At 43.5% G+C, this 27,052-nt stretch overlaps 1 protein-coding gene across 5 annotated transcripts in view; it reads right to left on the minus strand.

Annotated features, from left to right (window-relative positions):
* Positions 1 to 27,052, minus strand: part of RORA (RAR related orphan receptor A) — an 830,757-nt gene that overhangs the window by 99,196 nt on the left and 704,509 nt on the right. Inside the window, exon 1 of one of the 5 annotated variants that reach the window (XM_049905188.1) lies at positions 19,784 to 19,977. The exons of 3 other annotated variants lie outside the window; for them this stretch is intronic. Coding sequence is in view for 1 of the 2 variants with exons in the window: in XM_049905187.1 (XP_049761144.1) it covers positions 19,784 to 19,814 (31 nt within the window). In the remaining variant the exon portion in view is untranslated. Of the gene's footprint in view, positions 1 to 19,783; positions 19,978 to 27,052 lie in introns of those variants that run through there. One more of the 5 variants, XM_049905187.1, reaches the window with a different exon arrangement.

Genomic DNA, 27,052 nt, shown 5'->3' on the forward strand with positions numbered 1-27,052 from the left:
AATCAACCTTTAGGTTAGCAGTCAAGTGCAAACCAAGTCCTACCTGTATCACTGGTAGCGAGACAAAGAGGGTGGCATTTCAGTCATACTCTCGCTCATTGTTTTTAATATCTATAAATAATATTGATAATAAGGCAACATTTATTAAGCACTTACCGATGGGCCAAGCGTCTTAAATATCTTAACCCATTTAATTCTCAACACAACCCAAGGAGACTGATGCCATTATCATCCTCACTGACAGGTAAGAGCTGAATGAGACAAGCAACTGGCCCAATAGCAAAGAAGTCAAACTAGTCTCTATTCTGGGTAGATTTGCCAAGCGTTTATGGTGAATACAAGATGGAGAAATGACCGAAGAGGCAGCCGGCAATGATATTTACTTCTTCATGGTTTGGCCACAAGTCCTAACTAACATATTGAATTACCAACCATATCTTGAAATCAATGTACGCCACAGCAATTCCAATTCAAACCACAATCTCCAGTGTAACAATGACAGGAGCTGCGACAGGAGCTTGGCTCAGAGTGTGTTTTTATTTTAACAAGCTGAGTACATGCCTGAGTGTGGGCTCCACAGTCAATACTTGAAAGCTGGCTCCAAGCTTTAGTTTAAGCACTCGCTAGTGGCACCAACAGGGCTAGGGGGTTTCTCCTATCAAAGCCGTGCTCCCCCATTCTTTCATGGGTCTACTTCTGTAAGCAGCGTGATTGAACTGTGATGCCAGAGAAACTTGTTTTCCCTCCTCCTGGCAGCGCAAGCCAAAACACTCCTGCCTCATTCATCTTAGCGACATCATAATGAAGTCCCTGGATCCATTTATAACAAGCAAAGTGCAAAAATCCATTGAAGGAGTCTTGAGGCAGGATGCCTTTCAGACATCTCTCAACAGTATACAAGAGGCAGAACATCTTCACAGAAACTCCAATCGCACCAAGGAAGGCCCTTTGCTACAGCCACAAAGCTTTTTCCCCCTTTCTTCTCTCTCGTTCTCTTTTTCCTGAAATGATTATGGGAAAGGAAGCTACTGAGAATACCTGATCGTTACAATGATTCCATGTGCCTTCAAAATCTGTCTGACAACCTCCCTGGGCGGCTCCCATCTCCTCTGCTATAAAGAACAACTCCCTTAGAGTGACAATCAGGAATGTTCGTGGTCTGAAGCCCTCCGCCTCCTCTAGCTGCCTCATCCCCTCTCCTGCCAGTCCCTGCAGGCCACACGGAGCTACCTGCCATCCCCACAGTCATCAAGCTCACCGTCTAGCCTTTGGAGTCCCTGGGTCGTCCAAATGGTTAAGCACCACTAATGGAATGGTTGGCAGTTTGGACCCATCCAGAGCCTGGTGATCTGCTTCCGAAAGGTGACAGCCATTGAAAGCCCTATGGAGCACAGGTCTACTCTGCTACATATGGGGTCACCATGAAACAGAATTGACTTAACTGCAACTGGTTTGGTTTTTGGCATCCTTTGCTGGGAATAACCTTCTTCACTTGGAAGTTCAGCTAAGCCATCACCCCCTCCCAAAGGCTGTTCCTAACCCCTGCATCTGATCGAGGCTCCTCCTCAGGGTGCCCGTTGCATCTAGCCTACTCTAATCTGCACTTAGGCTGTACCGGGGCTTTATGTCCACCTCTGGCTGGGCCATGTCTTTCACTCCTTGGTTATGGCACTTTACGTACTGCCTGGAATTCCGCAGATGCTCAGGAAATACCTGCTTGCATTCTGCCCACCTCCACTCCACAAAAGGATTCAGAAAGCACCCTCGGTCCCAATTGCAGGATGACCTAATCTTGGAGACTGTGCGCCCTGCAGTGCTGGAGCTGCTGGGTCAGAATAGTAAAGGATAGAAGCACAGCCTTCAGAGTCAGACAGGCTCGGCCTTCCTTCCCAGCCAAGTACCATCCCTGTGATCCTGGATAGGCTACTCTGCCTCGCCAAGACCCAGTTTCCTCTCTGTAAATGGGCAAATAAATGGAAGGTTAATGTAAGCGTTAAATGCAGTAATCCACTTCACAGTGCTTGGCATGGAGGAAACCCTTCATAAATGACAGGCTGGGAACATGTATTACTGGTTTCAATAGCCAGGCTTTGAGAGCCAGAATCAGAAACCTCTTATGTTGTATGATGAGGATTATCACTGAAGATCCCCTTCCACCAGCCCCTTCGGACCAGATCACATAACTCACCTCTTTGGGCCCTGGCAAAGGCCCCTGCTAAAATGCCAATGTGTTCCAGCTGAGATAAGATCGAATGAAGTAATTGCCCTGTCTTTAAACTTGTATATGCGACTGTCTATGATTCACTGTGTGTACACGGTGACGGTGATGTTAATAACAACACCTTTTTGGTGTCTACTAGGTGCCTCCTGCGTGCGAGGCACTGAGATGGCTCTGAGAGTGGTTAAGTGCCTTCACGTGTTACTTCCTCCTTTCCCAAACCTCCACATAGTGGATATTGTTGTTATCAACTTCATTTTCTAGGTGATAAAACTGAGGTTTAGAGAAGTTATATAACTTGCCCAAGGTTACTCAGCTAGTAAGGATTCTTTCCAGGACTTAAACCTTGTATTTGGAAAAACTTCCAAATCCATGCCTGTTCTTCTACCTACTTCAGAGTTCTCACGTTCCTTCCTTTTCCTTATGTCCTGTCACCAGAAAGAACACAGAGAGAAAGGGAGGCAAGGCCAAAGCAGAGTGTCAGGAGAGGGGACAGGGAGACAGTCTGGGCAGACGTGGTCCTCGGCTTTATGTGGTGACCCACCTCTGCCCCGGGCTGCTCAGCCAGGGATCACTGAGGGCATGGAAAAAGCAAACGATGGACTTTGAAAACACAGCTGGTTTGCCAGAGGCAAGCCTTATCCAGGGCCGAGTTGTTAGCAAGGAGCTGCAGAGTGCACAGGAAGCACTGAGTCTTCGAAGGACTGCCTATTCCTATAACTACATCACCTTGTCTTCTGGTTCACTTTCTCCTTCCCACCTTTCTCAAAGGTCATTCACAAGCCAACACTCAAACAAACAACAATAGTGTAAAGGTTGCTATCAGGTTTTCATGGCACAGAGTTATGACTCTATACACATACTTAAGATCTATAAATTCGCTTGGTAATTTCCTATTTGTGAAAGCGGTGATACAAAGAAATGAGACTAAATGAAATGTTTGTCAAAGAGTGGAGTGCAAACTGCAAAGCCTTGAGTCTAGACAACGTATTCAGCTCTGACAGTGGAATTTACAAAATTACCATTAGAATGTCCCTGCCATTTAGGAGGCTTTTTACTGAGGTGCAACACGCACACAGAAACAGGCACAAATCACAAATGTTAAGCTTGATGAATTTGCACACAGTGAACACTCCCAGACCAAGAAACAAAATGCCCTTTGCTTTTTTAAGTGATTCATGCCTGGGTCAAAACCACCAAATAACATAAAACTTTATACACAAAATTCATTAAGTTCAGTTAGCAGCGAAATGCTAGAAATTTAGTAAAATAAACGGAGCCCTGGTGACACAAAGGTTGAGAACTCAACTGCTAACCAAAAGGTCAGCAGTTCAAATCCACCAGCTGCTCCTTGGAAACCCTATGGGGCAGTTCTCCTCTGTCCTATAGGGTTGCTATGAGTCGGAATTGACTTGATGGCAATGGGTTTGGGTTTTGTTTTTTTTTTTTGGTATGTCTAAAAATGAGCCATTTTACTTCAAAGTGAGTAATTATCTTGGACGTTTTGCTTTCTTTTTAACCAAGAATAGGCATGAAGTTATTTCTGTAAACCAGTTGCCCTGCAGTTGATTCTGACTCCTGGCAGCCCCACGTGCATCGGAGTAGAACTGTGTTCTATAGGGTCTTCGATTGCTGATTTTTTCAGAAGTCGATCACCAGGCCTTTTTTCCGAGATGCTTTGAGTGAACCGGAACCTCCAACTTTTCGGTTAGGAGCCTAATGTGTTAACCGTTTGCCACCCAGGCACTCTTACTTCTGAAGCCCTTTAAAAAGCCCGTATTTCCTCAGCTTCACCTTTCCAACTATCTATGGATAGAGAACTGCTATCTTTGCTTTCCTTCCTCGTGCCCCCATCCTTCCCACACATTAGGATCATGGCTTGTTCTGAACTTTGGGATCACACTCCTGAGCCGTCACAGTTTTGGGGCTAGATCCACAGAGGACGTGAGGCACTTCTTTCTCGTGGCCAGGCTAGCTGTGGGTCATTACAAAACCTCTATTTACATAGTTAGTGTACCTAAGCTTACCTTTACCTAGCTAATAAAACTATACGGGAAGTGAGGTGCCCCAAAACTTTGGGTTTCATCTGGCTCCAGGAACACCAGGTTCTCCTCTTTGTCACAAGAATCAAGAGCAAGACTCTGGTAATTCAGAATGTACCAAGCTGCATTTGCTCCCATTCAACTGACAGACTGTTGACTAGAAACCAAACAGAACTCAGGATGTAAGTGGCTCCTCTTTGAGAATACCAAAAAGGCCAATGGTCCAGCTGCAAAGGGCAACGTAAACATCTGTAAGTCAGATGCCAACAAAGCAATTATAAAATTAAGAACAAGCACTTGGGCGTTGCTTTCCAGCCACACATTATTTTTCACAAGGCGTCTCTGGGAAGGTTAGACTGTCATAGATTCAATTAGTATAATGGAACCGATTTTGCCAAGTGCATCTGAAGTTAGTAGAGCGCTCAGCCTTTCTCAGCTGAACCCTACCAACATGTGGACAGAACTCTGGTCTCTTAACGACAGTTTCAGGGAGAGTGAATGAATGTACCTGTCACCTGTGTGGTGGTAGGACCTGTGAGCACTTTCCATCCTTCCATCACTCCCAAAGTAATAAAATTTCTCAAGGCATAGGAGTTGGGATGTACAAAATATTTTTTTCCTAAAAAGCTAAAGGAGTGTGCAGATGATTGAAAATAAACTGTCAAGCTTTATGGTGTATCTCTGCTGCATTAATAAAGACAACAAAACCCTGAAAGTATAACACCAGCAATGAATCTTTTCGCTCAAAAAAAAAAAAAAAGTTCCAGTTTTATTCTGAGGTTAAAAATACAACAAACCAACAAACAAAATCCAACGGTTATAACCTTTCACTGCCATTAAAGATTAAGACATCACAAAGAAAATGTGCTCTGGTTAATACGATTAACTTGTCTAAATTCAAAGTCCCATTTTTGTTACCCTGTGCTTTAACACAACATCTTCTGGCTATTTTAAACTGTAGAGTGGTGATTCTTGAACTATCTGGTCTCCGGATCCTTTTCTGCTTTTAAGAGCCCCAAAAGACCTTTATGTTTCTGTGGGTTATATATCAATAATTACTCTATTGAAAATTGAAATGGACAACTTTAAAAAATTTACTTATTAACACATTAAAATAATAAACTTATTACATAATAGCATAAAATACTTTTATGAAAAATAAGTATATTTTCCAAAACGAACAAAAAAAGCTAATAAGAAGAGTGCCAATATTTTGCATTTTTGCAAATCTTTTTAACGTCTGGCTTAATAGAAAACAGATGGATTCTCAAGTCTGCTTCTACATTCCGTCTGCTGCGTTATAGTCTTTTGGTTGAAGTACGTGAATAAAGTCTAGACTTACACAGATATCCAGCTGGAAAAAAGGAAAAGTATTTTAATAGCCTTTTCAGATAATTCTGGAAATTCTTCTTTGATACTACACCAAAAGTCAGCCAGTGGTAGTTTCTTGAAGTTGAGTTGCAGTATGTGAACCTACACTACTTGAGTAACTTTTTGTACTCTGCTAGTTCCTAATGCATTGGCGTCTTTTGTACTCTGAATGAATCTCTTATGCAGGCATGTTTCTGTAACATCATGCATTAGCTATTCGGAAACTATTGGTTCACTGAGTTAGGACACTTCCAGATGTTGACAAATTTCATCATACAATTTCAAATAATCACATTCATGAATATCACCACCTACATCACTGGAAAAGTCTTTTAAGTACTGGGAAGCTGTCAAGGGTATGGTGTTGGAACAAGTTTTCCAGAATTCTAATTTTTGCCTGAAAGCTCAAATTAATTGGCAATAAATGCCGTCAGTTGTTTTTCTTGAAATGATAGTCTCGCTTCAATCATTCTGGAGAAAATGTATGAGATATACCCAAGCTTGAATAACCGCAGTCATTTTAGTAAGTAAAATGGTATTCCATTAAAAAATCACCTAGTTCAGCTCTTAAACAATGGCACAAGTAGGTTTCCCTGGAGACACACATTACACTTTGGTATGGAACAGGAGTGCTTTATGCGTACTTCACATTTTGTCATAAGGAATATTAAACAGACATGTACTCAAGGGTCAAAATTTAATAACCTTAATAATATTTACTGCTTCATCAAGAACACTCTTAAATGAAGCTGGCTTTTTTTTTTTTTAAATAGCAAGTGCACAGCAGTGAAGAACACAACAACAACCAGTACATTGTGGGACCACTGCCTTGATGTGAAGGAGCCCTGGTGGCACAGATTGGCAGTTTGAAGCCACCAGCCGCTCCTCAGGAGAAAAATGCGGCAGTCTGCTTCTGTAAAGATTTACAGCCTTGGAAACCCCATGGGGACAGTTCTCTGTCCTAGGGAGTTGCTATGAATCAGAATCCACTCGACAAGCAGTGGGTTTTTATTTCCTTGGGACAGGTCTTACTTTGCACTGCGTAATTTGACGTTTTACCCACCATTGCCAACACATTGAAAAAGGCCAATACTACAATCTTAGTACTGTTACATAGATAGCTTTTTTCTCTCTCGGAATCCCTGAAAGGGTCTTGGGGACTCCCAGAGGCCCGCGGATCCCACTTGGAGGACCACTGCTGTAGAAGATGATAACTGTGTAAATCCAAACACTTTCTAATCTGTTCAAAGCTTGTGCCCTTATGGGGTTCAAGCCAAGATCTGAAAGGTTTATTTCTGTCTCCACCCTTCTGCCCTCTTCGCCTTAAAAAAAAGATTGTGGTAATTCAACATAAACAGTGCATACAGAACAAAGAAATTGCAGTACTCTTGATTTCGTCAGCAGTTTTCTCCCTAACCAAGAAAGTGACTCTAACAAGCCATTGGGAAAGCTATCATGAATTTAGGAAATACGACATGCTCATTCCCCCCCACCATCCCACCACACTCCCAACTCTCCTTAACCTTTTACTTTGGGGGGATTCTGGATGACTTCTTAGTGGAGTCCTCCGAAATAATTCGGTGCCCTAATTCAGCCACATGCAAATTAACGCTCCCCTAAAGAGGCCTGATTATAATTTCCAACTCTTGATGTCTACATAATCCCCTATAGTTCTTTAACTTCTTGCTTTCTAACTTATTTACCGATGCACTACTTTTGTCAGCTCAGTATAGCATCAATTAGTAACACAGTTATGTTTATTAGGTCTCCCTAGAGCCTTGAGAAAGCTGCCTTGTATTTATTAGTGGCTACACAGAGCACTACTACTTTTCAATAGCATTTAAAAATGAGTAAATTACTGAAGATAAACTATAAAAGAACTTCAAATTTCAAAGGCAAGGAAAAGAAAAAAAAGTACATTATTTCAAACCACCCATAATACTTGCATGGTTAATTTTATTTTCAATTTAATGTTGAGAGAGAGAGAAAAAGAAAAGTCAAATGCAGACTATCCTTCCTGTTTTGCTTCTGGTATTTTGGAGCACATACTGCTTGAGTTATAGAACTGAGGCGCAGATCTGGTGATTAACTAAGAGCTGGTCTAACAGGTCTAAATTTCATTATCACACACACCTGTTAAGTAAGGCACACCTGATTCAGCAAAAATCCACCCACAAGGTTCATTTAAAAAAATAAAATGAAAAGCAAGGGGGGTGGGGAAGGCATAACTCCACAGACTTGGGTCTAGTTTTATGTTTTCAAGCATAATTCCAAACAACCAATTTGAAATGTATCCAATTTGCACCATCTTGTTCTCTGAATAATTCCCTGTGCTCTATGAGGTGGTTAGCACTGCCCATACTGAGACAAAATTCTCTGCTCATGGAAACCAGAGAGGCCAAACCCTTCTGCAATGAACTGTTTCTAGCCAAACTTCGAGTGATGGGGAGCAATTACAGTGCTCATGTGCCCTGCTTTTATATTCCTGGTCATTTATGAAATGAAGACGCTGATCTGCAAAAATCACTTTGCATTCATGAAAGGACTCTGGGAGTGCCCCCTGAGGATCTGGCCGTGAGGCAGAAACATACCTCAGTGCGCTTCCTTTGTCTTCTGCTCCCTCTTTGATGTGCAACTCACTGCTGGAGTAAGCTGTGATCGCTTTGATGTTCCACTCGAGACTTTATTGTTACTAGCATGCCTACAAGGAGAGCTGCCAGTCATTTCTTACATCTGAACAACCATGTTTCTTTACAGCACCTCTTTTACAAGCATCAATCCTTAAATACATGTTTTCACATTCCTGCTGATTACCACACTGTCCTTGTGGGGGGAGGGCTGTGCTCAAATATAACTACAGCACCCACATTTTCTGTAAACACCCTGAGGCATCATCAGATGGCTGGTAACCAACCTTCTCCAACAAAAGAAGCCTGAGTGCAAAACATATTTCTAGCAAATGAAAACATTCTGGAAACACTCAAGCCATCTTAACAGTCAAAACGAGTAGTTTAGCCAACATTTCCCCTGAGCAGCCACTGAAATCACATAGAAACTTACAAGCCACTTCAAAAGGGATACTGAACGCAACAGCAGCAGGGGGCTTAGAAAGTCTGCCAAAACTTGGAGACATCTTAACTCATCTTAAATAACTTTCTTTCTCTGTACTAGCGGAAGCAACACTTCTGTCCTACATGAGTTTGCTTATCATAGAAACATTGCTTTTGAAAATAGATTTCAACCAAATCAATTGTTTTGTTAAACAGTATCATTTTTCAGAAACTGCTTTATAATGAATGCAACTTAAGCTCAAGGAAGATGCTTCAGCTGCTAATCAAAGGGTCCACAGTTCGAACCTACCAACCGCTCCTGAAGAGAAAGATGTGGCAGTCTGCTCCCGTACAGATTGACAGCCTTGGAAGCCCTATGGCACAGTTCTACTCTGTTCTACAGGGTCACTCACTATGAGTTAGAATCGACTTGATGGCAACAGGTTTTTTTTTTTTTTTAAGGCAAACAGGTGGATGTGTGTACAATGTGGGTACAATTTCCTAAATACATACATATGTATAAACTAGGCAACATGCTAACCTTTAAAGATCTCTGTGGAAAAAGTCACAGCTAATTTCATTTGCCAGCTCCCATCAGACACACTTTTCCAACTCCTTTACCACTTCCGGAACTGCTGGAAATGACCAAACTCCACTGGGAGATTCCACACAAAAAGGAAATAAAGTTGAGGGGCTTAAAAAAAAAAAAAAAACAGCATACATGCCGGTTTTTAATGAACTGGTATCTTTCTCAATAAATGTTTCAGTGAAACCCAGTTCTTAGAGATAGCAGGTTACAAATCAGGAAGCAGAATATTTTTCATGATAAAGAGTTCAGTTATTATTTCCCTTTCATATGCTGGCAACACAGGAGATACATTGTTTCCGCTTACTAATAAACTGCAAACAATCCATTAGGGCAGTCTCAGTTTCCTTGAGTTTCTGGCCTAGAATCTTTGGTAAGGAGTGTAACTGCTATGGTGTGCAACAGTTACGGCCACTTCAAGCAGCCCTCCCTGCCTCCAACCTCCTCAGTTTTAACTCAACCATCAAACGTGGAAAAGGCTTTGGGCTAGAACTTGACACAGTATGACTGTAATTTACCAGAACTAAGTCTGGGTACATTTATTAACAATATCAGTGAAAGCTTGCTTGTTCTTAAATAGTTGGCATAAAGGAATCTCTTTTTACCTTAAATTTTCACTTCCAAAAGGAACTGATTAGTTGATTGTAAGGCCTCTAGCAATTAAGGGGTTTAGACAGGGAATAAGGAAAATAAAAAGGTGTTTCCGTCTTCCAAGTCTTGAACAAAAAATCAGACTACTCTTTTATTAGAAACATGGTCATAGAATGGTAGAGCTAAAAAAGATCTTGAGGGCTATCAAGTCCAACCTTCTAATTTATAAACCAGGAAACTGAGCAACTGTGGTAACCTGACAGAAATCAACCAGCAGATTTGGGACCAGAGGCCACACTTCCTCCCATCCTGCATAACACTAACCATCAGTTGAAAAAAAGTCTCGGATTGGGTTCCACGATGTTGATCTCTGAGGCCATAAGCATTTCTATGCTGTTACATTGTTTTTATGTCAGACTAGCTCGTTACTATCTGTATCTATTCAGCTCATTTACCTTTACTTGGGCATTGCCTAGCTCTTCTCTCCAGAATGTACACTGCCAGAGATCAGAGACTTAGTCTCCGCGTAGTGTTCACTGCTGTACCCGAAGCCCCCGACATCACACCTGTCAGAGAACTGGACGTTTTATCACCGTTTTCCATAAAAGGAGCTGGAGTTGCTGTGTGGAAAGGGGCAGGCTCCTTTCCTCCATGTCAACCAGAGCAATTCCAATTATATCTGTTTTGTCAGATTAGACTCTAAACAGCATGAAGGCAGGGCTGTGCCTGCCTCTTCCAGCCTTCTGCACCACCAGTTTCCAGACATGACCAGACACAGGCCAGGGGTTCACTGCTTGTAAACAGGAAGCACTGACAAGCTTGCTGGGCCCTGGAACTTTTACTTTGTTGCTGAAAAAAGCAACATAGAAAAGACATCACTGTTTCAGGCACTGACTCCCGAGGCACGATCCTCACCCTGCCCCCACTCAGTGGCCACAAGAGCGGCAAGACCTGGTCCCAGTGCAGGTGGAACAGGAGAATGCATCCTGGTCTTGTTACATGCAGAGACCAGACCTCACCTGCAACGCTTCGTGCAGAAGAGGAATTGTGTTTGGAAAGAATCACAGGCGCCTTCAGCACCAAAACAGCCTTGGGGTTTTCTGTAGTTTGAACCATTTAAGAGTAAAAGATTTGGAGTCTACCCACTTCCTCCTACATGTTGGTTAATAGTTGGGTTGATGTAACCAGAGGAATCCCTGGGTGGTGCATGCAGTTGATGCGCTCGGCTGCTAACTGAAATGCTGCAGGTTCCATCCACCCAGAGATGCCTCAGAAGAAAGGCCGGGTGATCTACTTCTGAGAAAACAGACATTGAAAACCCTATGGACCACGGGTCTACTCTAACACACATGGGGTCTCCATGAGCCACAGCAACTGGTTTTAAGTAACTAGAAGCCCATCTCTACTCTAAATAGTGGCAGAAATTGCTAGTGTTTGCCACTCTTCCACTTGCAAAGGAGATTTAAGAGGACGTAAGGGAAACTTACACTTACCCTAATATCATTTTCCTCTCCAAGACTTGCTTTCCTCGTTAGGAAAAGGAGACCAGAGTAGTGGCTCCAAAACCTGGCTGAGCTTCAGTGGTGGGGGCGTCCTGTCCAAGGCTGGACCCTTGGTCCACACGCCTGTTACCCTCGCCCCCCCCCCCCGCCACAATATCCTTAAAGCAGTCTTCTCTGGCCAAGTATGGCTGCTGATTTCTCAGTGAATTTTTAAAACGCTGATTCATGGCTTGAGACACTTGATTGGGAGAAAGGCATCTCAACTCTTTATAAAAGTACACGGGTGGCATTGAATAACCCAGCACACGGTAGACGCTTAAAAGGTGTTTCCTGAAATAAATTTATTTAATCACTTATACCACCCAGTGGTGTACAAAATATTTGAAGTGAAATGGACAAATAAGATGGGGGGGGGCAACAACAACTGAAAAATGAAAACAACATTCTGTGAAAAAGAGAATACTTCTCATGTGGTAAAAGGATCACACTTCTGGGTGGTGCAGTTTGACAAATACTTTGCTTCTACAACTACTCTGAAACTTAACCACAGGCTTCACTTCTGAACCACTCACTGTCTTGTTTCTATGATGCAAATGTTTAAACAGCAGGTTTTCTTTGCCTTTTTTTGTTTCTTCTTTCCTTGTTTTTCATGAAAAGTTGAGATTTCGTGTTTCTAGTAGGAACAAGCAAGCAGTATCATCCTTTAAAATCCTGGTGATGACCTGCCATTATCATTACTCTGGTTATTCTAGCTGTGATCAGGAGCCTTGGCTTCTTGAGCAACTGCAAAGTTCAGGTAAATTTGCATTCTCACAGTTCTGGGTAGCATCACCAACAAATGACATTTAAGGAAATAGGAAAATCAATACTTATTCCTCTGATTCCAATATAGAAGTCAGATTGCTTTATGAGTATTTCACACTTGATAAACCACCAAAATCCAAACCCATAATTCACTCGCGTTACCTGTTTACCCTAAAAATTACCTAAACAAATGCTTTCTCTACTTCATGCTGCGTTTTGAAGTATAAACTTTAATGTGTTTTAAAAATCTATATAAAATGCACCATTTTATTTGCCAAACTACATATACTCAAGGGAAACCAAAAGACCTACCCAAAATCTTCAGAAAGGAAGGGTTAATAGTTTCTGCATCCATACTTAAAACTGTTTCATTGCCAAGAAGACCTATGGTAGCTTACTTCTTTCTAAATGTCTTTTTTGGGGGGAAAAAAAAATCTGGATTTAAGAAGAAAAAAATAGTGGATTTAGCTGATCAAAAAGATTGACAACTTTTGCTTAAAAATATGTATCAGGGTAAACCCAGCCCCATAATGGGATAAAATTAAGGTTTAAACTTTGACAAAAATACAGGATTACTGAATATTTCATAATAACCATCTACGGACGAATCAAACCTCATTTACACTTAACACGAAGCCAAACAGATTTTTATAAATTAGCTTTACCTTAAAATAAGTTTTTTAAAAAAAACTTTCTTCACTTCCAAGTAAGCTTTTGAAATCCAACACATACCACACAGTTATATTTCTCATTAAGCATGTGAAGTAATGAATTACACTCTTCAATCTGGAGGTAGAATGCCCCATAGCAACTGAGAACATAATTTCGACCTCTGACCTTCTCCACTAGCCTGATGGGAAATTCATTGGCACCATTATGGCTCTTAGCGTTTCGTGAGCCAGTAACCACTAGAGGGCAACCTTATCTCAGATCTGACACTGCAGAGAAACATCACGTAGAAGCTTCTAAGGTTCCTTTAATTTTGGCAATATCTTTGATTTTCCTGGATGTTTAGTAATCAACTTCCGCGTACTATACTTATTCCTAAACACGGTGAAATTCTACTTTCACAAGTTACGATGATATCAGAAAGACCTGTCACGAGACGGGTTCAAGATACAGCCAAGCTTATGTATCTTAAAAAATTTAAACTTTTTCACCTTGAAGTCATTTCTTCCTCTCTACTATGTGGTGAGTTAAGGGCTGAGTCAGCCATATCACAAGTGGCACTGGGCTTCCATTTTCAGCACCAAAATTTCAAGCAGGCCTAGAAAAACTTATGTTTGAGGAAGAAGCCCACAAAATGGTGGGAAGATGGTAAACCTCAGCGTAAGAACACCAAATGAACTATGAGCTAGATATAAGATGGAATGGAAAAGCACAGCAGAAGTAAAGGGTTAGGGGTGTGTTGTGTGTGTGTGTGGCGGGAGGGAGGGCCTTGTGTTACACACTGTCGTTCTTAGCTAGTTACCACTGAGTGGGCTCCAACTCAGGGAGGCCTTGTGTATAACAGAAGCAACTGTTGCCTAGTCCTGCGCTATTCTCCGTGATTTTTGATACATTTGATCCCATTGTTGAGTCAATTCATTTCACTGAGGGTTTTTATTCATTTTCACTGACCCTCTACTTTGTACATGCTGGTGGTCTTCAAATAACTGACCATCTTTCATTTGAAAGATGGATTAAATGTGTTCTGCACAGCCCCAACGGAAAAAAATCAAGATTTAAATATAGCGGAGAGATTTGCGCTTGATATAAGATTAAAAAAGCAAAAATCTAAGATGGAATAAGCTACCTTTAAAGATAGTGAGTTTCCCATCATTGGGAGTGTTCAAGCATAACCAGCCAAACATTTGTCAGGAATGTTGTGGAGAGGGCCCAAATGCCAACGGGACATTTATCTGAACTTTTAAGGTTTCTTCTATCCGCAAGACTATGAAATAATGGACGTTCGCTCATTTGCTTTCAAATAAACACACCTCAATCCCTGCAGTCAGATAGGTAAGCATCCAGTCAATGAGAAATGAGCTTTTGCAGATCTATCTACTTGGAAACTTATAAACAAAAAAACCCATTGCTGTCGAGTTGATTCCGACTCACAGCGACCCTACAGGAGACAGAACTGCTCCATACGGTTTCCAAGGCTGTTAATCTTTATGGAGGCAGACTGTCACATCTTTTTCCCGCGCAGTGGCTGGTGGGTTTGAACTGCCGACTTTTTGGTTAGCAGCCAAGCACTTAACCACTGCCCCACCAGGGCTCCTTGGGTGATTTTCTAAAAGACAACAATTTCCCATGTCTGTCTATAATCATGCCCCTTCGCTGTCATGGAAACAAACAGAACAGCACTCAAGAGTGCAAGGATTCTTGAGCTTTCTATTACGTGAAGCCGTATTTACATTAGAAGAGGCATTTGTGGACGCTCCCTTTCCCCCACAGACGAACAGGACATACGGAAAAACCTCCAGTTCGGTTCCATCATCATGGAGACGATGACACACGTCGGGTGGACTTCGTGGCATTCTGTATTCCTTAGGAGAGTAATGCCTCCATTTCATCCAGATCCTCTTAAAATAAGGGAGCTTAATGAAAATCATGGATGAAGAGAGCTAACGATAAGCAAGTAGGAATAACCCCATCTGTACCAAATTGATTTTATTAAATAGTAATTTACAGATATTAGGCTCAGCAAAGCATTCCATAATTGAATCTGTTTTTTTTTCCCTTATAAATGCCAGAGTTACAATTTCCACTAACTAGAGACAAAGTTATATCCAGGGCATTTTCACATCTTCCTTCCAGGGGAGGCAGCATGAAGGAGGCAGAAATTAAGGGTTAGTCCTGGCTTCACCGCATCAGCTGGGAGAGCTTGGGTGTATCTCATCACCTCTGTGAGCCTCAGTTTCTTCAACTAAAAAACATGACCATGACTGTATCAATCAATGACTTTCCAGGGAGGATGAAATGTTTGTAAACTATAAAGTACAAAATAAATAGAGATTAACATCATCCCTCTATTTATTTATGAAACACCTACTCTGCTTCAGAGACAATAAAATCAAAAGCAAAAAAAAAAAAAAAAAATCATTAGCAAACCTAAAGAGTAACTTGACTTAGTCCTTTTTATAACCAGGGCAAAGGTTTTAAAGTTATCACATCACCTGCTTATAATACAACGAGGGCGAACAAATCTCACCTAAAAAATGAAAGCCCAGAAACAGAAGATTTCAGCCGCCTTCTTGAATTTTGCCCACTGGCGAGTCTATGCTATTACCTATTTACGTTAGTCTTCCTATCTCTGGACATAGCACTCCGACAGTTTACAGAGAAAGCATGTTCTATCGTACTGCACACAATACTGGCAGATACAAAAAGTTCTGCATAGGTATCTCTCTGTCCATGACTCAAAAGGCTGGGGTAGACAGGAAATATCGTCAGTGGAAGACCTAGATGAGGAGAGAGAGATTGTAAATGACTCCTTAAAGGGTCAATACGTGGCCTTTGAGGTAGTATCAAATGTCGTTTCACACTGGATTGTCACTAGTGGATATCTTTAACATATCATTTTTTTTCCTTAACAGAGAAAAACATAAAAACAGTGTAATTACTGACTCTCAGTGTCTCATTATGGTTTTTAAATTACCAAATGTGAAATGTATTAAGGCAGCCTTGACTTCTTAGTAATAAATACGTGTGAACATGTGAAATGCATGCAGGAAACATTTCTATGACAAGATATTCTTATGAGATCTCTTTCATACAAAGGGCTTCATTGATAGCGAAAATAAAAGAGATTTTTAAGAATACTGAACATCTACCTCTGCAAACTGATCGATCTACCCAGCCGTCCAGTAAATGTTTCTCCCAGTGAATGGCCATTTCTAACTAATATTTTCTTAGGCACCCCAGAGCAAGTTACGAAGCGGCTGGGTGCTGTTGGCAGGTGCCTTGCAATTATCCACCGCGTGATCTCATCCACTTTACTGTACTTCACTTGGCTGGGAGGGAAAGATGTGAGAAAAAAGAGTCAGGTGAGAACTACTGATATATTTACTAGGTACATGAGAGACTAAGATTTAAATCACTTTTTTTTTTAAAAAAAAGGACTATTTCTATTTAGAAATTGTATTTCATAACTGGGCAGCATTAAAGAAATTATATGGTCCTCAATTCAAATCGCCAGCAAATTGTTGCACTTGAGCATGGCGGTGCTTTGCATTTTGAGGCCATGACTGAACACAGAAACGCAAGAGGATGTCTGTGAAAATGGTGCTTTTCAAACACTCTCTACTTCATGGAGTGTCCAGGCTCCCCTCTCCCCCTGCGGACAAACCAATTCAGAGATCCTCTTTGTCTTGCCAGATAATGCTCTGCTCTGTGGTGGTGGCAATTTGGGTTTTCTCTTTTCAAGACCCAGCCATCACCTTTTTCCAATCCTATCCATCAAAGGTCACAAAAACGGGACAAAATTTCCAGTTAAGACATAACACTGAAACAGTTCTTAAAATGAGACCAGGAATAAAACTCAAATTTCATTTGGTAAAAAGGCCAAATTCTTAACAACTATAAAACCACATTGATTAGAGTTGGAAATACTACTAGTCACCAAGACATACAGTATTTTCGAAGTGGCAAGGTGTCTGGCATCTGTATATGAATCGTGTTGGGGGAAGAATCTATCCTGGGACAGAAATTGCTCTCACGCCTCCTTCACTCTCATACCTCCACTGACGTGAACGTGGGCTGACATGCCTACGAAGCAAAGGGATCCATCTACTGACACCGATGAAGTGACTGCGTTTTCCTTTAAACACTCAGCTGCCGTGTGACATGTGGCCAAAGCACTTTTATGATGGGCAGAATGAGCGCTCCCCTGATTATGTTATCACTGGCCCTTTCCATTTGCCCAGGAAGCAATCCAAATGGTACTGCAATTTTGTTGTTAATTAAACAAAAACAAAACTGAAGAGGCTAGAGTTGCTGGAATGAAGGTTTATTACTTCTAAGCATGAAACCACTTTAAGCCTAAACTTAATTGACAACTAACGCAAAGGAAGGATTTGCTTCTTTGGTGAGTTCAAAAGGCCTGATTCAATCACGTTTTAAAAAAACGTAAGTAAATCAGCCAACGTTCCTCTTTTATGGCTGCTTGTTCTCTCCTCCCATGTCCATATGCACACACACACCAAAAGCCATACTGTAAACAGCATCTCTGTTTTGCATGAAAAACCTAACTATACAAACTCTGTGACACACGGAATCAATTGAACTATTAGAGCTGAGAGGCAGTAGGCAAGTATTTAATATGATTCTGAGCCAGTTTCCTCCCCTTAAATCTGATATGGAAACATGGACAGCATTCCTCATTTTCCCAGAAACTAGTCCTCTTCGGCTTAAATTGCACGGAAGCAAGATAATCCCATTAAAACAGATGATGCTACAGTGTTGGGAATGAAAGATTCTAATTGTCTAAATGTATTCTATTGCTTCTCTCCCTCTCAGGCAGCTGAGCTTATAGAAAAACTGTGTTGCCAACCAGTACTTCCGAGCTACTTTTCTCAAAGCTTAATACTCCAAATCTATTCTTTTATAGCATCCAGAGGTCACTCCAAGACAGATGTGTGGGCTAGAGCTTTGGGGGGTGTGTGTGTGTGTCACCTTAACAATTCTAATAGAAAGGGATAGTGCGGAACTTCACTTTTTTTGTACTACAACTACAAAACCAAAAGCCTATTTACTAGGAGACAGGAAAATTAAACTAAAATATCAAAACGTACTTTATTGTTTGGGAGTTACTGTTCAGTAGCAGAATTGTAGTTTAAAATGTCTTAGACACCACCCCCCCCCCCATGTCAACAGAAATCAGAATAAATAAGATGGAAAAGGACCGGCATTATCATCTCCCAAAAGGCAAAATCTATTCCATAACTTTAAAAAAAAGAAAAAACAGAAGTAAACGTCTTAACTGCAAAACTATTCTAGTCGTTTTACACTTGAAGGATTAAGAAAACGCAGGAAACAGCATAAAAGTTTTGTTGGGAGTAAAAGAACAAATTTATTTTATGTAAGAAGTCAGTAACGTTTTTCTTTCTAAAATGATTTTAAGTGCTTAAGAGCGTGGATCAGATAAGCTTTCTCTCTTTCACTCAATCAGTTGCATATTCTAAAAATGAGTAAATCCCATTTCTCGCATAGCACAGGGGAAAAGGTACGCAATTTGTTATGAGTACACCGTATAGAAAGACTTCGTCTCCGGCAGCTCATCTTAGCGTCCAGTACGTTTCGGCCTGTTAATTATTAATAAAAGAAATGCCACCCCATATCCAGTGAAGAAAGGCAAAGCTTGGTGATTCGAAAGTAAGCCCAACGGAGATACTAAACTGGCGTCCTTCCTCCCGGATTGCAACAAAACCCCAACCTAGCAAACGTTTAACGAGTGCTGGGCGCTCGCACGGGTGGACAGAACCCCCAAGCCGGTCTGGGTCTGCAGAAAGGCTGCCACATTAGGGGAGCCCTGTCCGCTGCAAACAGATGGGGCTCTAAATCCCCACGCCGAGCGGCCCGGCCTCGGAAGCCGCTCGGACAGATTATCCACCAGGAACCTGCAGGCGCATCCGCAGGCAGCGTGCTCGCACCGGAGTTCCCCCGGGGCTGTTTGCAAGAGGCCTAAAAACGTGCCCAGGTTTCTTTTGGCGGCACAGACGACTTCTGCACACCTCTACACTTCGGCTTCCCCTTAGGAACTTCCCTGACTTGCCAAGACTTTTTTCCTCCTCACCTGGGAGAACCGAGAGTCAGTCCCTCCTGACATCCCGCCACCCGCCCGGCTAAGGAATCCCGGGCAGGGCGGAAGGTCGGGCGGGGAAGTTTGGCCGCGCGCAGGGCTGTCTGCGACTGACCCGCGCCCGTCGGCCCTCACCCCCGTCCCACCTCCACTTCTGCCCGCGAAGGCCGTGGCCAGGGAACTTGTCTCCCCGCCTCCACCAACAACCCAAAGTAGCCAAGAGAGGAGCGCTGAGGCTGCGGGCGCCTTGGCACACCCCGGCGCCCGCCTCGCTCCGGGCACGGGGCTTTTGGAAGTAGCCCGGAGGGACGCGGCCCGGACCGGTTGCTCCCGCGCTCGGGGCCGCCGGCCGCCAGGGGGGAGGGCGCGCAGCCCGGGGCGCTGACCGGTCCCGAGGATGACAACGCGTCCGCGCGCACGCACGGCCCGGCCGCCGCGCCTCCTGCCTAGGCCGGAGCGGTCCGGGTGCGGGCCCCGGGGCCGGCCGCGGGCGCCCGGGCCTCCCCCGAGCTCTCCAGCTCCTCCCCTCCCTTCCCGAAGCGCGGGACTCGCCGCAAACTTTCTGCCGGGAGCCTCGCCGGGTGTCAGGCGGCCCCGGGCGGCCGACAGGAGCCGGAGGGGCCGAGAAGGGTCCGGCCTCGCGCCTGTGCCTCGGCGGGGGGCCGGCCGACACAGCAGCGCGCTCAGGGGACGCCGCGGCGGTGGCCCAAGGCCCGGGGGCTCTGGCGCGCGGCCCGGCGCTACGTGCGCCCCGGCAGGCGCGCCCACCCCTCCCCCTGCGCACCGCCTCCCCGCCCCCCGAGCGGCCGCCCCCGGCCCCGCGGCGCCAGCTCACCTTTCATCGCTGCGATCACAAAATACATCATTTAAGCCGCGGTGCGGAGAGCGCAGGGAGAGCGGCTGGTCCGCGCCCGGAGCCCCTCTGCCGCCGCCGCGCCGCCGCCGCCTGAGCCACAGCAGCAGCTGCCGCAGCTGCCCGCCCGCCGAGAGCCATCCCGAGCCATAAGAGGCTCCATGTGACCGGCTGACATCACGGCCGCCGCTCTGTTTACACCGCGCCCCTCCGCTTCCTCCCCGGGCGGGAGGCGGGAGGCTGGAGCCCCGGCGCCGCGCCCCGTCCCGCCCCCGCGGGCAGGTGAGCGGCGGCGGCTTGGCGGGCCCACGGGGCCGGGCCCTGCCCTCCCGCGCCCCCGGCCCGCGCCGGGCTCCCGACCTCCTCCCCGCCCCCCAGAGCACCTGTGGCCACCCGGGCGCTTTCTGCGCGCAGCGCCCGGCGGAACGTGCGTTTGGCCACTTTCTCCCCCAAACCCTGGGGCGAGAGACTCGCTGCCCGACGCCACGCTCCCGCTCCCTCTTGGGGGCCCCCGGGGTGGGAGTAAGACAATTTGATGGCGGAAGAAAGAATTTGGTCTGGGGGTCTGCAGCCACCCGCATTTTCCAAGAGCGCTCAGCCGTACTTGGAGGCTACAGCCCCCTCTAGGGCCGTAAAGAACGAAGCCCCAGGGACTGGCTTGGCCTAGCGGGCAGTGCAGTGAGCTCCTCCTGAGACTTTCCGGAGAGACTCAGCCTGGGCCCTACGCTTGGTAACCCTCAGCAGACCAAATCTGAGGTCCGGGTTTATCCCCCAGGACCACCGATACCTCGAAGGCGAACAGAAAACTGTATGTGAATCACCCAGATGAATTCAGTCTCCAGTCATATTCCCAGTCTGTTCCATAGCCAGCATTCTCTCCAGAGAGCCCACCTACAAGTTAAAAAGGTTATAGTTTCCACATCCTAAAAAATGAGACCTTGTGGTACTCTGGCGGGGGAGGGCGGGGGCGGGGGAAGGTCTCTAAAGGTCAACTTTGTGAATTTTAACTTGCAACGAAGACAAAATTTCTCCAGACTTTAAAGCTTATTCCTTTTTACCGGTTTTATGGAAACTTAAATCATGTCATTACTTTTTTTACGGATGACTCTCTTTGCGATGAATTTCAGATGTTGCGTAGCCAGAGTCTGCGTTAGTGAACACTTTGGCAAGCACGACTACAGTACTGAGCACACAGACAAAATTCTCAAAAGTCAAATTTGCGTATCTGTTGCTCTTGCTTCAAGCAATTTCAATTCTGATTTCTGTTGGTCTTACGTGTCTGTTTACAACTTAAAGTATTAGACGGTTATTCATTGTAGCCTTCATGGTGATTAAACAGGGAGGGTTCTTGCCCCCCCCCCCATATAACTGAGTTGCCCTGGCCACTGGCTTAGGCCATAATTTAAAACACATGTAGGCAATCAGCACCACAGAGAATAAGGATTCATACACTCCCCACTGGCCCTCCTCAAGGCAGACTGTATTCTTCGAAATGTGTACACAGTGCTCTGACTTAGAAGATCAAAGTGCTCACCTTTACTTAAATCAAGGCATAGCTTTATAAAAGTGTGATTTTTAGATAAAGTATGCTAGTATAGTTTTTTTTTTAGAACAGTTTCCAAATAAAGCCACAAAAATAAGAAAGGACAAATTATAAAAGTGTGAAACCAAGACCTACCCATGTTAACTCTGCTGTCCAGCCATAGCGAAGTGGACAAGAGTTTCACATGGATCGACCATAGCCAGTGTGATGTTTACAATTATGAAATTAACTCACACCACACTCCCATGACGCAATTACATCTCCCAGTGGGACAACGCCTCTCGGTTACACTTAGGCCATCATACGTGTCAGGTTCTGATTTTCCTTGTGCTCACAACTATAAGAAAGAAAGGTCATGCCAAGCTATCCTGTAGGTAGGTCCCAGGTACGTGTTCCTTACACAGGTGAAGAACAGAAGAAGCCCAGAGACTGCACGCTCACAGTTACACTCTTCCACATTGACCTCAAATGAATCCAGTCGTGCAGTCCTGAGAATTCACAGCATTACCCTCAAACAGCATTCTGCTTTAGAAAAGAGTGCTTTATAAAACGAGCAAAGCCATTAGTGCTAGCCTGCACGTCAGTCATCTGACCCCAAGGTATAGCCTTACATTGCTATTAATCACTATTTCCAGACCATTTCCAATGAAATCAGTAATCAGCAATGACTTGTTACGTAACACGTACTCCTGCAATTACAAGTAGTGAAATCGTTCATCCTATAGATACGTCCCCCAACAGAAATATAATCTTATGATACTTATTTGAAATAGTCACACATTTGTTCAATAAGGACATTTCCAGGATAATGCAATACTGACCTTGACCTTTAAAAATGTATTTCATTCGCATCCTACAACTAATGAGCAACAGAAATTCAGATATTAAGTCTTAACCTTCCTGTGTGGCTGGATGCAATTTGTAATACATGCCTCTATTAAATGTCTTCAGCTTTTAACCCAGCGTATATTAATGTTCTTTATATTAACACAAAGCCCTTATGAAACTTTGAAAGCAAAAAAAGAGAGGCTGCTTTAAAAAAAAGAAAAACTCCCCAAATTTAATTTTTTTAAATAGAATTATAAGTCTCCAGCCAAATAAATCAGTCAGGAGTGAAAGGATTCACATCTCCCTCCAATACTATTGAATTAGAGCGTTAAATGATGCCCAGTTCAGTGCAAACTTCTACCCAACGTGTATTAAAATATAGGACTAGCTACTTGGATTATATTAAACAAATGCTTATGGAGTGCCTACTGTGTAGGAAAACACTGCCATAATACTCTTTCCATTTTTTTTTTCTTTTTATCAAATATTCTGGGAAGAAAACCAAAACAAAACAAAAACCAAAACCAAAAAAATAATACTGCTTACATGAAGATAATTAACCAAGATGGAAATTCTTTACCATGAATGGGATTATATGTTAATTCTGAACAGATATTTTTCTGTTGGCTAATCTCAGAAAAAGAAGACACACAGCATGCTTACGAACAAATGTAATTGCTCTCAGAATCCCTAGAGACGGCCAGAGCCCCACATGGTGTTCCTGTGTGCCGAGTTTCATATTGGATCTGTCACTTAGCAAGGAAGTGGATAAACACTTCTGATGCCACGTTGTTCCAAAAGGCCCATGAGAAAAGCCTTGTGCATTTCTTCAGGGATCTAGACAGGAGTGTGATCAATAAACTGGTGCCAATGTTTCCACTCTCCGAGGTTAAGTAAAAAAATGACACTTGCCTTTGTGAGAGTACATTTGGTTTTTCACCACACAGGATCTGATCTCAGGGTATACCACCCTGAATAACACATGCGGTACTAGTGGGGAGAACGGCAGACTGGTGGATCCACAATTTTATCCCAAGTCTCCAGGCGGCCCCTAGTACAGAGATGATGTCAAAGCCTGCTGGTGCACGTGAGAGGGAGAATTCTGGCTGGCAGTTTTGTCTCACCAGGTTCTGCTTCTCTCTCCAGTGTGTGGCAGCTTGCTAATTCAATTAATTTCTTTCTAACTGAACAAGAAAGGGATCAGTGAAAGGTTAATGTGGTCCTAGGCAGCTTGACTCAGCTGAATCCTTAGCCACCATTACCAAAGTCTTGTGATCTTTAGGAGGTGGGCCATTTTGGTTGTCATAGAGCCAGGGGACCAGGTTTTCTATAGACCAAACTGGGTCAGACCCAGAGAGTTCTAAGTAAGGCTGCTTAGGAAGCTACTGAGAAGGCATAAATTTACCTTCAATAGCTCACAGTCTTGCTTAATTTTGATTCTGGAAGGAACCAACTCGTTGCTGTCCAGTTGATTCTGACTCATAGCGACCCTATAGGACCGAGTAGAGCTGCCCCATAGGGTTTCAGGGAGTGGCTGGTAGATTCAAACTGCCAACCTTTTGGTTGACAGCCGAACGCTTAGCCACTGTGCCACTAAAAAAAAAAAACCCAAACCCGTTGCCATCGAGCTGATTCCGACTTGTAGTGACCCTAAAGGACAGAGTAGAACTGCCCCATAGAGCTTCCAAGGAATGCCTGGTAGATTTGAACAGCTGACCTTTTGGTTGGCAGTCGTAGCTCTTAACCACTTTGCCACCAGAGTTTTCAGTGTCTCAGAAAATAACATTTGTAAATGGATTAATACTGGTGAGACCTGGAAACCAAAGAAGGTGACAGCCTTTAAACCCACTGCCATTGAGTCAATTTCTGCTTGTAACGACCTTATAAGAGGAACTAGAACTGCCCCACAGGGGTTCCAAGGTTGTAATCTTTACCGAAGCAGACTGCCATGTCTTTATCCTGTAGACTGGCTGGGGGTTTTGAACTGCCAACCTTTTGGTTCGAGCCGAGCACTTAACCACTGTGCCACTAGGGCTCCTTGAAAGTGACAGAGCACCCCTTATTTATGAGTGTCAAGGGGGAGGGTATGAGCAGATTCATTTTAAAATCATTCATTTGTGATTTCAAAAGAAATACAGCTATAGACTTAAATATACATGTATATATGTACACATATATTCTGGGAAACATGGTATTTTGGTGGCATGAGACATCTTCAATTTTATATCTATATATATAAACCATTGCCATTGAGTCGATTCCTACTCATAGCGACCCTATAGGACAGAGAAGAACTGCCCCATAGGGTTTCCAAGGAGGGTCTGGCGGGTTTGAACTGCTGACCTTTTGGTTAGCAGCCAGGCTCTTAACCACTACACCACCAGGGTTCCATTTCCCAATCTCTCTCTCTCTATATAAGTCTATCTATCTATCTATAATCAGTGTACCAACCACATTTACCTAGTGCTTATTATGTACCTGGTACTGTGCTACAAGCTGGAGAATTAAATAGGAACAACATAGCAGCCCTGATCTGGATATGCTCACTCATCAGCTGACCTTTGCTCTGAAAACCAAAGAAGGCAAGTTCCCTGCATCAGTCTGAACATCCGTAAAGGAGGGCAGTGTCCGGTTGCCCATTGAAAAGACATTTGCACAGCACTTTGCTGCTCATGGTTGATAGACGGCTGCGAATCATTAAGGTTGGCTATTAATGTAATGGGATGTTGGAGGTGAAAGATTTGGCTGGATGGAGACAATGATGCAGGCATTCTGGGATTTCTGGCACCTTATAGTTTATATGCCTATTAGGAAATTTGGAGACATGGCACATGTTTTGTAACCTTCGCAGTGAGGAAAAGGGTGAAGTTAACAGGCATATAGAGCTGAGCAACCTCTACACAATAGGTAGGTAGCAGGTGCTTCACTATGCACGCACCTGCCGAAGCAGCCGAAGCAGCGAAGAAAGAGGCCAGAGGACCTTCCATCCCTTTGTGTTCTCCTGGGTGTCCTCACCCTATTCCCGGTGTTGTCAATGGAAGAAGCAATTCAGGAAATCTTTTTTTTTTTTTTTTTTTTTTTAATGAAGCGGGCAGGAGAAATAGAAGCGATCTTGGGACCCAGAGCCTTGGGCTCTAATCTCACACTGCCAGCAGCTTTCCATGTCATCTTGGGCAAGTGTTTCACCTCTCAGGGCATCAGATCCCTCACCTGTAGAGCTAGGGAGTGGGAACAGACCTCAAAGGCCTCATGCGAGTAGAAAATCCCATGGCAGCTTTCAGGATTACTTCCCATCCACTCTTCTGGAACACCTTTATCCCTTTCTCTCTACTCATCCATGTCTACTTACTTCTCCAAGGACCCTCTTGGTTTCATTGAGCTTTGTGGTATAGTAGAACAAGTTTGGGCATCAGATACAGCTGGCCTCAAAACCAACCTCCATCCTACCTCCTGGCTGAGTGATCTTGAGCAAACCCTTGTTTCTTCATACGTGAAATAAGAATAGTAGATCCTTGTAAGGCCGCTGAGGTTAAATACCATAAAGAAAGGGCAGAATGGTCACCTCTTAATAGGATTTAGGACATGGAGGGGCCATAACTACTGCCACTCTCTGTATTGTTACACACACGGAGCTTGTGCTTGGCATGGAATTTTGGCCCTTAATAAAGATTTGTTGAAAAGAACATGTACATTTGCTAAGCTTTCCATAAATCTATATTTATTAAGCACCTGCTAAGTATCGGGGCTACAAAGATAAATAAGAATAACACTTTGGCCTAAGAGACTGCATGGCCTAGCAAGCTTTTTACGTCTTATTTCCTACAAGAGCAAGCAAGCTCTTTGAGGAGCAAGTTCATTTGTCCATCACCCACAAAATGAACAATGACTAAACATCTTTGTGCATTACACTCTGCTGGGGCAGGGAGAAGGAAGGACAAAGCTCAAGATGTCCGTCTTTCCCCCAAGGAGCTTGCAATCTGGTAGGAAAACAAACACGATGCTTATAATGCAAAACAGAAAGTATGACACACACTCCAAGATTTCCAGAAATCAGGTACTATTTCAACCAAGGATAAGAGACATTACTTTGTGCAGGGTCAATCTTAAGCTTCATGAGAAGAAAGGCTTTATGGCTGAAGTACCATTTGAGCTAGACCTTGAAGGACAAATTGAATCTCAATGGAAGGAAATAGCAATGAAGGGCATTTTAGCAGGTTAGCAGGAAGGCAAAACACAGGAAAAGTACAGAGACACAAGATGCATTTCTCATTCAAGGTACGACCAGCAGTGGAGGTGTACGGGAGCATACAGGACAAAGCTCAAAATGTAGGTCGTAGCTATTTCTTCTGCGTGCCCTCCAAGTGCCTACTATGGAGCTCTGTAAGCTAGACAGTCGGTAAAATGATTTCTGAAATTAAAAATTGAGGGCAGAAGAAGGGAATTGTGCTTTAGAAAATAAATATCTTTTGCTGTATGCCTACTTCATAGTCTTATTGTAAGGATTAATAGTTGGTTTGATAGTCATAAAGTTAAATTACACTTAATAAAACACACAGAGCAAAACAGTTCCACATCACAGCACAGTAAGGAAGAATAAAAACTGGAAATAGGTGTTATTTCATCTGAGTGAAAAGCTAAGTGGAGCATTTTAGGGTGTACAAGATAAATTGAATGTTTTTTGATTTTGTATCGCATCCATTTTGGTTCTGAAAATTATCTGAGAGAGTTCTATTAATATAGATGCTTCGTATATAGGCCATGTTTTATTTTTTAAAGATCTATCTTAAAAATATATTTTCTCAAATAATGGAGAAAAGATAAGCAGTTAGAGATGGTTTCCCCTGTTTTTGTCATGCATGATCAAGGACCATGGAGGACCA

This window comes from Elephas maximus, chromosome 13, assembly GCF_024166365.1.
Source record: "Elephas maximus indicus isolate mEleMax1 chromosome 13, mEleMax1 primary haplotype, whole genome shotgun sequence".
NCBI classification, from domain to species: domain Eukaryota; kingdom Metazoa; phylum Chordata; class Mammalia; order Proboscidea; family Elephantidae; genus Elephas; species Elephas maximus.